The sequence below is a fragment of the Lycium ferocissimum genome, chromosome 1 (genome assembly GCF_029784015.1).
Source record: "Lycium ferocissimum isolate CSIRO_LF1 chromosome 1, AGI_CSIRO_Lferr_CH_V1, whole genome shotgun sequence".
NCBI lineage: Eukaryota > Viridiplantae > Streptophyta > Magnoliopsida > Solanales > Solanaceae > Lycium > Lycium ferocissimum.
The window spans coordinates 30,922,575-30,935,993 of NC_081342.1; the positions used below are offsets into that span (position 1 = coordinate 30,922,575).

The window sequence follows — 13,419 nt, forward strand, 5'->3', positions numbered from 1 at the left end:
TTATTGGATTTCTAGCCTCCTGAGTCATGAATATGATTTAGTACGGATTTACGAGGTGTTACACACACGTACTGGTAAGCATCATAGGCCGACTAAGATTAGTTCACGCAATACGATATAAAATCAATCAGAATAAACAGATAAGTATAGTTGCCATCCCTTTCAAGCCCTATCCATACTTAAACAGTCCCGATACAAACATACTCACATCCCCTTTTCCATTACCCTGTCAATGCAACCACAGGAAGTAAGGATTAACAGACAACAAACAGTTACCTTTAAGATAGACTCCTAGACCAGCTAACCCTCAGCAATTAATAAGACCAACATCAAACCTCCATACAACCAACACTAAATGGATCCACTAATCCTTACCTTTTTCCTCCATAAGCTGGCAACTTGTAAATTGACAAATAGGCACACAGCACAACAGCCCGTATCAGACATTAGCCAACAATCACTTATCAATTACAAGTAAAACTAAGTAAAATCAATACAACCCACAACTGTATCTCAACCGTACTTTCAAACCTGGACCATGCTAAATGAAATCACTCTAACATCACCTTCTCTCATTAGTCAACGGATCCATGAAGTTACATGTGAACACAACCGCTCAACAATAATAACAAATCAGGTATAAAATCGCAGAATGAGTCATGATTCATTGTAATGTAACCAAGACGAGTATCACCTCTATCACACGCATGGAAGTAAGTAAAATGTAATGCAACCCTAGTTAGTATCAAATCCGTACACACATGCTAGATGGTATTGTTTGCCCAAATAGCCATGACCTACAGGGGACCTATGGTGTCCATGTACCACTCGCTCCAGAACTAATCTCAGATCACGAGCCCTTCACCAGGCCACATCCTCAACCCCTGTCAAATATGCCTTTTCCTATACATATATATAATCTATCTCTCACCATAATGTGTATCTCACGTATTTCCAGTTCATCAGCAAATATGAAACACGATCAGTTAACAATATCAATATCAAGATCACAAGGCATCATACCACAAGTCATAACATGACCCAAATAACTCTGCTCATTACTCACACACATATGCACTCTGCTAAATCTCGACATGAATACCCTAACGAAGACACATGCAATTTCCACGCAAGTCACCCCGCCCAATAGTACAACATGAAGTCAATTATGTTCTAAGTACGAACCATTCTAACATAGGATATAGCAGGACTATATATTAGCCAACTCATTAGTAAAACAACTCCCATTCTTCAATTAAATTAACCGCAAGAGGATATACACGCTCTATCACCTCCCCTTGAATATAACAACTACAGACTTGGTTTGATTACTTCTCTTAATGGCGACAAGCCCACATAATTCTATAATTAGTGTCAACCTAACTAGTATTCAACTGAACGTCGTGTCCGAAGACCGAATCATGCTTTCTCCCGTCAATTTTACACATATATATGAGTCACTAATCAAAGTCTAACAAAAGTAAACCATAACCTACCTCGAGTAGCAAGTGCCACGAACCATCATGGAGTCTTCATCCTTTGCTTCCAAATCCGGAGACCATGACAGGGTAGTCTTGCTCAGGTCTCTATGCGTTCTGTCCAGAAATTCTCCCAAGTGACGGCTTAAAGAAGGTTTGGTGGAAAAAGTGGGATTTAATCCTGTAATAGGGTTTTTAACCGGGTCTGGTCCGCTTGGACCACTACAGCGGTTTGTTTGTCCGCTATGACGGACTCGCCACGGAGGTGCCTGGACTGCTGCGGCGAAGCGGTCCTATCGGGGCCCACAGCATTTAACTCTTTCCAATTTGCTCACAATTAAAATTACACGTAAAACTTCCTTATGGACTAATTTTATAACATGAAACTTGGTTTTTCATACACGGGCTGCGTAAGGTCCAATAACGACCCGCCGGATCATTACATTTATTAGCTAGAACATATGCTTCCATATATCAACATAGAAGTCTTGCTTTCCCTAACTAATGAGGGACAAATTTCACCTGTAAAGAGTAACTTTATCAAATTTCATTTTTCTTCATACTATTTCCCACCATTTTTCAATTCACATTACACCTTATTTATAGATAAACTACACCTTATCTTTAAATAAATCCAACACCACATTGAATCCGAAATAATATAATACATTAGGTACTATTTACATATTTTGCGCTTTAGCTTTCTGCAATTGTGAAGTCTGTACTGTCTCATTATCTGCTTTAGTTGACTATCTCTATTATGCAGTTGACTAGAAATTTAAAAGGCTTCAACTCACCCCTTATTGTACTTTCAATTTTAGATGATGAAGAAAATCTAAAAAACTATCCTAGTAATCTATTTACCAATAAAAAAATTATAAAAAAAAAGTGAATTAGGGTGTGTTCGGTATGAGGTGTTTTCTGATTTTTTCATGTGCGGTTGGTTAAATTTTTGGGAAAATATTTTCTCAAAGAAAACAAATTTCTTAAAAATGAGAAAAATGATTTTTCTAAAAAAAATAAAATAAGCTTTCACAAGCGTTCGACATTCCTATCAAGCCCTCCCCACCCTCCAACACGCATCATTTTCACCCCCACGCCTTAGCCCCAATCCCCATCACCCCAACCCCCAACCCCTCACAAATACCTCCGTAGTATTTATCTAGATTATAAACAAATGCTTTTATGATAATGTTTTTTACTTACGTCAAGAAAATAAGTAAGAAACCCAATTATTTTCCTTGAAAACATTTTCCTTTATGCCGAACACACCCTTAATGCATAGTCATTGTAAAGCTTTCGTCTTTTTTCGAAGAATTTTCTTGATCAGCAGAAGCAAGAGTTTGCATGCAGAAAGAAAAATAAAAGTAAAGTAGACTTAATGTTAGAAATTAAAGGAGAAAAAAATCTATGAAAAAGACAGCATCACTGAGCCCCTCAAATGTCCTGAATTAGTGATAGCCTGAACATAAATTCGCAATAATCGAGCTACTTGTGTTTCTTTGTTTTTATTTAACCAAAAACCATTTATAATTTATCTAGAAACTTTAAACTTAATTAAAATTCACAAAGATATATCAACAATTTAGTGTGCCTCCGTGCAAAAAAAAAAAAAAAAAAAAAAAAAAAAAAAAAATAGTACTCCAAACTTTATATTTTGTGATCTAATTGTAGTAATACGAGTCTGAACTTTGAACATAGTGACCTCTAAACTATGTCTACTCTACTTCCATGACAACAGGAGATTAAAAAAAAAGGATTAATGTGGACTACTTCTATTTGTATGGTGTTCATGTGCCTCCTTGGAGATCGGATGAAAAGCAAGATTATGCGTAATGCTTGGCATTCATTTAGGGATTAGATTTTTAATTCCTAGCTCAAGTACATTTTCTTCAAATGATTGCTTTAGATCAGCATTTGACCAAACAAAAAATAAGGAAAAAAATTAGTCTTCGTCTAGCTAACGAAAGGTATCAACAGATTTGTCGTTATAAACAAATCATCATTCACGTTTTAAGTTAATGAATGTGAACTCATTGGCCATTGCTTTTGAATAGGAAAATGTAAGTGCAAAAGAATTTAATTTTAATTAATATGAAATAAAAAACTCTTCTCATAATCTCAATTCTGGGAACAAGAAACTTCCTGGCAAAGAAGAGATGAAGGCCCGGCAAGAAATGGACTGCCATGAATTATGCATATGCATGGTTTATCCATGTGGACAATGTTCAATAATATACCAAATAAAGCTTGCATTAACTTAGTCGGCTGCATTATTTAATAACAATAAATTTTCGATGCTGACTTATTGGTGGATGGTCAATCCAAAAGGGGTCCTATTTGAAAATAGCCAAAATCAATCAATACGAGGGCAATAAGACCACTGTTAATGTGGATATTATTTACCCTAGTATTAATATAACTGAAAAATTGTACCTGAGAATAAAAAATCCTTCTGGTAGAATATGTTTTTTCCTTTAATTGATTTTACGCAGCGTGTATTTGGGTTAGTAATCTTCAAATACCAGATGATTATAACAAAAATTTATAAATTTTTATTTCGTCCTGACGCTGCAGCAAGATTAGTGGTGTTCTAATTTTGGTTTAACGGTAAACTGAACCCGAAAATATGTTATTGGTTTATCGATATTGGATAATCGGTTTAACGGTTTTCAAACGATTTTGTGATTTTTTATATTGGCTATCGATTTAGTTATCGGTTCGTTGAGTTTACTTAATGATTAAATCGCCAAATCCAATAAGGTCCTATTAAATTTACCTTTTATTCATTTTATAAAGTGACTTTAGAATTAAAGGCCCTATCCTAGTTTCCTATTTCTCTTTTCTAAGTTTCATTAGTGTTGACTATAATACGTTGAAGTTTGTTATAATCAAATTGATTTATGTTTCATAACTTATGTGAGATTTTCTACCCAGTGAATGATTGTATTGTTATCTCTCCAGCAAAAGGCAAGTGAAATCTAAACTTTTATGTATCAGTCATTTAGTATGACTAAATTCATGATACAACCTCAACTAAACTGAAAGTAAAATCAAGGAGGAAGCTTAGTCCAGATTGATGCTGAAAAGGTTGTGGTTTGCATTGGTTATTTGTTGGGATAACACATGGTAATGTGAAAGTTTAGCTTAGAGGTTACCATTGTTGAAGAATGTGAATATTAAAAAGGGAAAAAAGAAGGAAAATGAAAAATATCTAAGGAGTAGGTTGACTGTTGGCCCCTAGAAGACATTTTTTTTAATCAGTTAAATCGATTATCAAAAATTTAAAAATCGCTAACGAATATCTTATTGATGGGTTAGCGCTTTAGCATATATACAAACCGATAATATACAAAATCGAGCCGAACTGATCGACAAGCAGCCTAGACAAGAGAAAAAAAGAATGAGACAAACATTTCCAAACAAGTGTTACAAACTCCCTTTTAGACCTATAATATAGTTTTTCCTATTTTTTATTTCGTAAATCATCTTAGTCACACAATTGCAGATGGATATACATAGAGAGAGACATACATCCACACACACACACACTTATACTTCAGACTTGGGTGATTCTATCAGTTGAATAGGTCTTCTCTTGGGTTTGGGGGCAGGGCAGGTTAATTGTTGATGTCGAGATATTGGTTGTATAGTCTCAGCATTAATAGTACTGAAATCGATAGACCATTAATCAGATCTATTTGTTTAATTAGGTTGCATCCTTCCTCGATTATTTGTATCAACTACTTAAACTAATGAAAGTGAATTTTGCTTAAGTTGTACATTTCCTTAACTATCAATCCACATCTAGCAAAGTTTGGGATTAACCGTTTCCACCTTATTCTCTTAAAATAAATAATCTTTCAAGTAAAAGAAAAAACATTTATTCTGTTTTCCTTTTTAGTTTAATTATCCAAATTGGACCTCCCTAATGGACAAATCTGAATTCCCGATAGTAAGCCCATTAAAAAGTGTGATAAAATAGTTGAAATTGGGCAATTTGCAAGATTGCCCTTCGCTGGGGTGGTCTTTAATTTTTACCCCTCAAAATGATGGTCTTTGAATTCGCCCTTCGTTAACACACTTCAGGTAGAATTTGCGTAGGAGAATTCTACCCGCATTCTACCCAAATGCGCTTGGCGTAAAATTCCCATTCGTGCTGTCTGGCAGATTTGCAAAATTCGCCTCGTATTTAATTTTGCAAACTTCTATTGAAAGTCTCGGCCGAGATTCGAACCCACAATCTTAGAGTGTTAAGCGAGGGAAAAAAGTTAAAGACCACCAATTTTTACCCCAAATAAAGGGCAATCCGCACAAAAAAAAAGGCTGAATTTATTAAAGATATCGAATTTTAGCTCTGAAAACTAAGTAACTTTTTAATAAGAAGCAACTCAGCTGTCCGTATCTTTATTTGCCAGTTACTCATTCTCCTAACATTAATCAGTACCCAACAAACAAAATTTTAAAATATAATATATTTATGTCACCTTTAGCATTAGGCATGGGCCCCACAAAAAACCTAGAGATAGAAGGCGGAAAAAAAAATTGAGGAACGTACGCTAGGCTACAATATGGTACCGATTGTCAGATGGCCCACCTGAATTTTCCAAGTAAGCTCCTCAAACTGCATTAAATAAACAAGGGTGTGTTTGGTAGGGAGAAAAATATTTTTCAGAAAATATTTTTTAATTTTCTCATATTTGATTGGTTAAAAGAAATAATTTTTTTAAGAAAAAGATTTTCTTAAAAATAAGAAAAATGACTTCTCTAATAAAAATTAAAAAACAAGTTTATAAATAACATTCTAAGCTCATTGTCTCTTTCCGACCCATCTACCCCCCACCCCTAGCCTTAACCATTCTATCCCCGCCACCCTGAACCCCCACTCCCCACGACCCCACCACATCCCACCCCTTATAATATTTAGCTAAGTTACATATAAATATTTTATAATAATTTTATTACTTACTTACCAAACAATAAAAAATAAGTAAGAAACCTACTCTCTCTGTCTCAAAAAGATTGTCCTCCTTTTTTTTTTTAGTCTGTCTCAAAAAGATTGTCCCCTTTCTATATTTAGAAAAAATTTAAATTTATGAGATGATTTACAGCTACACAAATATCTAAGGCTTGTTTTGGACCACAAACTTCAAAAGTCTTCCCTTATTTTTTAAATTTTGTGTCAAGTTAAAAGAGTACAATTTTTTTAGGAACAAACACACATAAAAAAAAAAAAAAAAATAATAATAAAAAAGAGGATAACAACGAGGGCTTTTGTCCTATATTGATGTCTTGCCATTAATTCCATGTCTTTTACTGGGTCACAGTTTGTGAATCTTTCAACCTCTCAACCATTTTCTACGTCACATTTTTTGTGAATCTTCCTTTCTGAAGAGGTTAAGTAGAAGTAGGCAACTAGCATTATTGAAAAGTCTATCACCTGAAAATACTAGTACCCTTTTCCAAATTCAAACGTAAACTCCACGTTTTGCACAGTAACCCCTCTTCTCTCTCTCTTTCTATTATTAGTGAGGAACACAATCCCATTTTGCCTATAATTACCACTTGTAGGGGAATAATAACACAGTGAAATTTTCTTCGTGTTTTCGCTTGTTTATAAAGTCAAAAAAAAAAGCTTCCAGTTTTTGTTTTGTTTTCTACGCGTTTGTCAAACAAACTCAGTCTTCTTTTCTATTACGCGAAACTTGAACCCACCCTTATCTCTTTTGTCTTTTTTATTTATTGGCTTTCTTTCAATTTTCGGGTTCTGGTTTTGATGACTTTTAAGCGGTGGCTTTTACGTAGTCCACTTTACTTGTAAAATTTGACTGTTCAAGAATTCCTTCTGCTTTAACATTAATCTTAGTTTTGGGAAAAAAGAAATAGTGGGTTTGTTTATGTTGTCTGTGAAATGAATGGTAACTGGAAATTCAGTGAGCATAGCTTCTTGGTTATTGCGCTGTTCTTGTGTTTGGTACATCACAACTTGAGTTTCTGTTTGTCCCTCAACGATGAAGGTACAAGTTCTTTTTCATATTTCTGTCATTTTAGACTTATTTTCTTAGAAATGGCAATAAAAAGTTGTCATTTTGCTTCAAGTTTTGGTCTTTACTCCTTTTTAGAGGGTGAATATACCATTTTTAGAATATAGGTGCATCATTTGAAAAAAGAAACAAATACTAAGTGGGAATTAATCTCTAATCCTTAGTAACTGAATATTCAATCAAGTGCACTATTTAGCTTTTTTGCAGAATGGGTGCCACCCGTTAATATTATATCTATTCTAGAACATATGTACATTAAATACCTAGTTTTATGGAGAGATCATGTGTTCACATGCACCATAATTTTGTGTTCAATCAATGTTTAACTTGTTCTTGCAGGCTTGGCGCTGTTGAGATTTAGGGAGAGAGTGGAGAGCGATCCATTTGGGGCGTTGTCGAATTGGAAAGATGGCGATGGAGTGGAAAATCCATGTACCTGGTTTGGAGTTGGGTGTCTTGATGGGAATGTTGTGTCTCTGTAAGTACTAAAAATTGCTGCAATTGTTCTATAGCTCTTCCTAGTTTTGATTTTTATTACTCAATAGTTTGAGGGCTAAGCAGTTTTTGTATGCTTTGTTGTGATCAAGATAGTTAAACTTAGCCTCAAAAATCGATGTACATAAGTATATGTCTAAATTTAGAATGATGAAGCATTTGACCGTGGATCTAATGGAAGGGAGAGACTAGAAAACCTGTGCAACTCTAGGAAGGGCAAACATGGAGTTAGGTATAATAACAAAGATAATAATATTTAAGCTTGATCAGAAATCAAACAAAATAAGGCAAATTCACATATTACCTTTGATGCCAGCTTTCTCCAGTTTATTTAAGTTTCTCAATAAAATGTAAAATAGATAATTAGATCTACATGTATAACATGATCGCTTTGCTTCTTGACCTGATACATGATTCTATTTTTCTATGAATTAACTAGCGGTCAAATTTTGTGAAAGGGTAATTACATCATAGTTAGAATATATTCATCTCTAGCTTACACTAGAAACATATTTGACCCTATCTATTTTTGTAAATGCAATGGATTTCATACACAATGTATTATCATGAATATAATTTTCAAGAAAGTATGTAGCATAGCCTCTAAGTGGAATTGGCTATTGTAAAAATAGCCAGGATACTGATGTTCTTATGGGTTTAACTAATCTGTGTTTTTTAACTGCTCACAGGGACTTGAAAGATCTCCATCTCTGTGGTACTCTAGCTCCTGATCTCGCACGCTTGGTTCACTTGAGATTTATGTATGTATATTTAGCTAGATGCGTCTAGTCGCGGTCATTACAAATTCAAACTTTAAGTCTTTTTCTTTAAAAGATCATTGGCCACTCACTGGAGACTTCTTTGCAGAATTTTACGTAACAACTCCTTTTCTGGGATCATACCTGATGAGATTGCAAAGCTAAAAAAATTGGAGATTCTGGACCTGGGATATAATAACTTTAGCCAGCCGCTGCCTTTTGACCTTTCCAATAATCCCTCTCTGGAAATCCTGTGAGTTCAAACGGAAGTGGTGTCATTTTTTTAAATTCATTTCCTTGTTCCCTTACTCACAGAGTTATGCTTATGCAGTTTATTAGACAACAATGAGCTGTTTAGCCACATAATTCCCGGAACCAGTAGACTTGAAATGGTCCCAGATGTCCAAGCAAATAACAACCATGTTACGAGAGCCCAACCTATGTCACCTTCCAATGGGAGATTGATTTTAAGGTACACATCTTTCAATCAATTGAAATGTAAATTTTAAGAGTAATCGTGTGTACTGGTAACTTTAAATGTCCAAAGTCCAAAATAGTAAGAGTAAAATGACTCAAATGATTAGATTCAATTATTGTATTGGAATGCAAATTCCTGGAATAAGCATGCATCTGTAGCAATTCATTGCTTGTTCTTTTGACCCCCCCTGATCTTTGCGAAGAAGTTTAGAAGTCCCATTGATTTTCCTGTCTTGTAGTTGTCTTTGAGTTTTCTCTGGTTGGGCTTCACATTGAACATCTCTAGTTTCCCTTAATGGTCTGATAGCTAATTGTTAGGAACATTTCTATTCAAATTTGCATAAATAATGTTCGATTCTTTTTCTGATATTTCCGAAAAGACAAACTGCTAATCTTTTATTTTCATCTCCAGATAAATAACTTTGTTTTCAATCAAGCCTTGCTCTAGCTTCTTTTATGGATATATACTTCTTTGGTAGCAACTTATGTAGTTATCATGAAATTTAAATTATTTTCAGGAGTACAGAAGAACTGGGAAATGCAGTTGGAAGAAAATTACTTAAAGTATCATCCTTTTCTCTCCTGAATAGCTTCCGGAAGCAATTTCAGCAGGTCTCAGATCCTCCTGAAGTTGGTATTGAGAACAGCGCACCTTCATCCTTCCCATCTCCATTACTGAGGCCTTCTCTTTCCCCATCTCCATCACCGAGTCCTTCTCTCTCCCCATCTCCTACACCGTCAATTACCGCAGAACCTCACCTGGCTCCTTCACCAGTATCCTCTGCTTCTCCATCTTCACTTCCCAGTCCTCCAGAGAACGGCAGCAAAGTTGAAGATTCCAGACGAAGTCATCATCGAGCTTTAATACTGTCTGCAGCTATAGGAGGTCCCATTCTACTATTTATATTGATAGCTGGCACAATATTCTTTCGAAGCAATAAAATGGCTGTTGTGAAACCTTGGGCCACTGGACTGAGTGGACAGTTACAGAGAGCATTTATTACTGGTAATTTTCTTTCTATCAATGAATGAATACTATATCTATTTGTAAAATGGTTATCTTAAAGATCAGATTGATAAAACAGAAGCTTATATTGACATATGTATCGGTAAAACCAAAATTTTGACTTAAAAGTACTACCCAAATGGACCTTTTCACCCCTAATACGAGCTTACTATAAGCTTCTTTTTTACGTAATTGTTAATAATCTTTGACCTTTTTTCTTTTTCTTTTTTTCGTTCCGATATCTCGAAACTTTTGTTTATCACTATGAGCAAATACTCTAAGATAGACAGCTGAGTTCTATCATTCTTACTCTGTGAACAGGTGTGCCAAAGCTTAAGAGATCAGAGCTTGAGTCAGCCTGTGAAGATTTCAGCAATGTAATTGGTTCCTCATCTGTTTGCACATTATATAAGGGCACATTATCCAGTGGAGTTGAGATAGCTGTGATATCTCGTACACTGGCACCTACTAAGGATTGGTCAAAAGATAAGGAAGCCCATTTCAGGAAAAAGGTATTTTAGGTCTTCCAGTTGGAATTTGATATCTCATTTTTTCCAATCTGTGAGTTTCTAAATGCTTTTCTCATGCTTATACCAGATTGAGACATTGTCAAAGGTCAATCACAAGAACTTTGTCAGCCTCCTCGGTTTTTGCGAAGAAGACGATCCATTTACCAGAATGATGGTTTTCGAGTATGCTCCTAATGGGACCCTCTTTGAACATCTGCACAGTAAGTTTCTTATTCTCAAGTTGTAGCTGTTGTGGTTTACTCAATACTATTACCCAACTCTTCTACATCTGCTTGATTGAACTATCTAGGCAATACTTTTATATAGCAGGTAAAACTTAGCTGCATTCAGTGTTTATACATACCGTATTTATTTACCATTGTTAAGTGATAAATTGACGTGAGAATGTGTATTAATTAACTTTGGTTCAATGACACCGGTGGGTGTGAAATCACATCTTATGCATTCATCCGGTGGTTCTTTTTCTACCTAAAGTATGCTGTCTGTGGACGTGTCTTTGGTCTCATGTCGATAATTTATGCCTGTAATTTGAGAAGTAACCATTTTCATATTAGCCTCATAAGATGTTTGACCATTGTACTTCAAATTCTCGCTTATTAACGCGACGAATCATTGATTCTGGACAGAATAGTGACATCTGTGTAAGACATCTTTGGTATTTACTTTACATGCTCTTTTAACAATTTATCTTTAGCTTGCCCTGTGATAAACAACTATCCTTCAATGTCATCGAAATGTCTAATGTTTACGCCTATGTTGCTCGGACTCTTCACTTTGAGTGCCGCACCCATGTCGACACATGGGTGTGGGTGTGGGTGTGGGATCCGTACCCGATCTGGTCAACCAATTTTGGGTACTTTGATCAAAATTGAGGGAGAAATTCCCGACAGATTCAATGACCTATGTAATCAAAACAAAAGCTATGGTGAAATTGAAGAAAATGGAATAACTTGTATATAGAAATTTCTATGTCATTCCTTTTCCTTTTATCTCCTTCCGAGAATCTCCTCTTGATCAATATTTTATCCTCAAGTTTTCCACATAATAACTGATAATTTAGGTTTTATAACTCTATTTTTAGAATTTTGAATTATTTTTTGCCGAATCCCTGCACCCATATCTGTACCTGGATTCGTACCCACGAATCTTAAAATTTAGATCATGACGAATCCGACCTCTAGATGCCCACACCCGAGTCTGAGCAACATAGGTTTACGCTAGATGTTTCTTGTGCCAAATGAGGCAAATAAACACTGTTAGACGTAACTGAAACATCTAGTGCTTATATATCTATTTTTTTCAATTGGAATGGACAGAAATTTAAAAGGCGAGGGTGGAGTGAAAGGAAAAACTGGCCAAGGTCTTCAGTGAATTAGAAATGCATTATTATTATTATTATTATTATTATTATTATTATTATTATTATTATTATTATTATTATTATTATTATTATTATTATTTTCTTGTCTAGTTACAGTTTCTACACTTTTGAATGAATTTGTGAATATCTTTCTGCCTTTACGATGACTACTTTATTATGATCAACAAGATCTCTAATTCTAGAGTTTTGCAGTAAGGGAAGCTGAACATTTGGACTGGGGGATGCGAATGAGGATAGCAATGGGCATGGCATACTGCCTTGAGCACATGCACAGTTTGTCGCCATCGTTACCTCATAAAAACCTGACCTCCTCTGCCGTGTACCTCACAGAAGACTATGCAGCCAAAATATCGGATTTTGGGTTCTGGAATGAGGCTGGTGGCTCTGAAATGTGGTCAAGTCCAGAAAGTAATGTTTACAGCTTCGGTGTCATTCTGTTTGAGATGATGACCGGTAGGCTTCCTTACTCAGCAAACAGCAGCTCTCTTGATGACTGGGCATCAGACTATCTAAGAGGTGGAGAATCCTTGAAAGAAATGGTTGATTCAACATTAAATTCTTTCCAAGAGGAGCAGGTAGAGAGAATAACTGATGTGATTAAAATGTGTGTACATCCTGAGCCAAGACAACGACCGACGATGCGAGAGGCTTCTGCCAGATTAAGAGAGATAACAGGTATAGGACCAGATGGTGCAACCCCAAGACTCTCTCCTCTATGGTGGGCTGAGCTTGAGATTATATCAACAGAGGCTTCTTAATTGCCTTTAGATGCTAATCAATATAGAAGCTGTATATACAAAGATGGAAGGCCTTTTTCCGTTTGTTCTTTCTATTGGGTGGATTACAAGAGCATATTTTCATTAGGGGTACAGAGAAGTTTTTGTTTGTGTACAAAAAAAGAAAATTTAGTACTTAATTTTTAATCGCCTCAATTTGCTTTCTTGAAGGCTTGGGAGCAATTCTATTGCACACTCCAATAGCAGCCTGGACAAATGACAACCTAAGGGGTCGTTCGGTTTATCGCATTAACAAAAACAGTTCTAGCATAAAACTTCACGCAAGTTATATAATGTTTTATTGGTCGTGCAAGAAAAAATAATCGTCGCATAATGTTTTCTTGGCCTGCTTAAACTCTGCCTTGCTAATATTTGCATTTTGTCTGTTATTTTGTACGAGATAGAATTTGGAATAAGAATATATTTATTAGTAGCAATGCATGAATAATAACCAAAGGCAAAAAAACCTTGAAC

The 13,419-nt window shown here is 35.4% G+C and overlaps 1 protein-coding gene across 3 annotated transcripts; it reads left to right on the forward strand.

Moving 5' to 3' along the window:
- Positions 1-6,919: 6,919 nt before the first annotated feature.
- On the forward strand, positions 6,920-13,115 carry LOC132053871 (protein MALE DISCOVERER 2-like). Of its 3 annotated transcripts, XM_059445967.1 has the most exons (9): positions 6,920-7,495; positions 7,862-8,000; positions 8,707-8,778; positions 8,885-9,028; positions 9,107-9,247; positions 9,771-10,258; positions 10,580-10,770; positions 10,856-10,988; positions 12,362-13,115. In XM_059445967.1, exons 1-9 carry the CDS (start codon positions 7,390-7,392, stop codon positions 12,925-12,927), a joined length of 1,980 nt encoding a protein of 659 aa, XP_059301950.1. In that variant the 5' UTR covers positions 6,920-7,389; the 3' UTR covers positions 12,928-13,115. The 3 variants fall into 3 exon arrangements, with proteins under 3 accessions (XP_059301950.1, XP_059301956.1, XP_059301962.1); XM_059445973.1 differs by lacking the exon at positions 9,107-9,247 and having other exon boundaries at positions 6,921-7,495; XM_059445979.1 differs by lacking the exons at positions 8,885-9,028; positions 9,107-9,247 and having other exon boundaries at positions 6,921-7,495.
- The last annotated feature ends 304 nt before the right edge of the window (positions 13,116-13,419 follow it).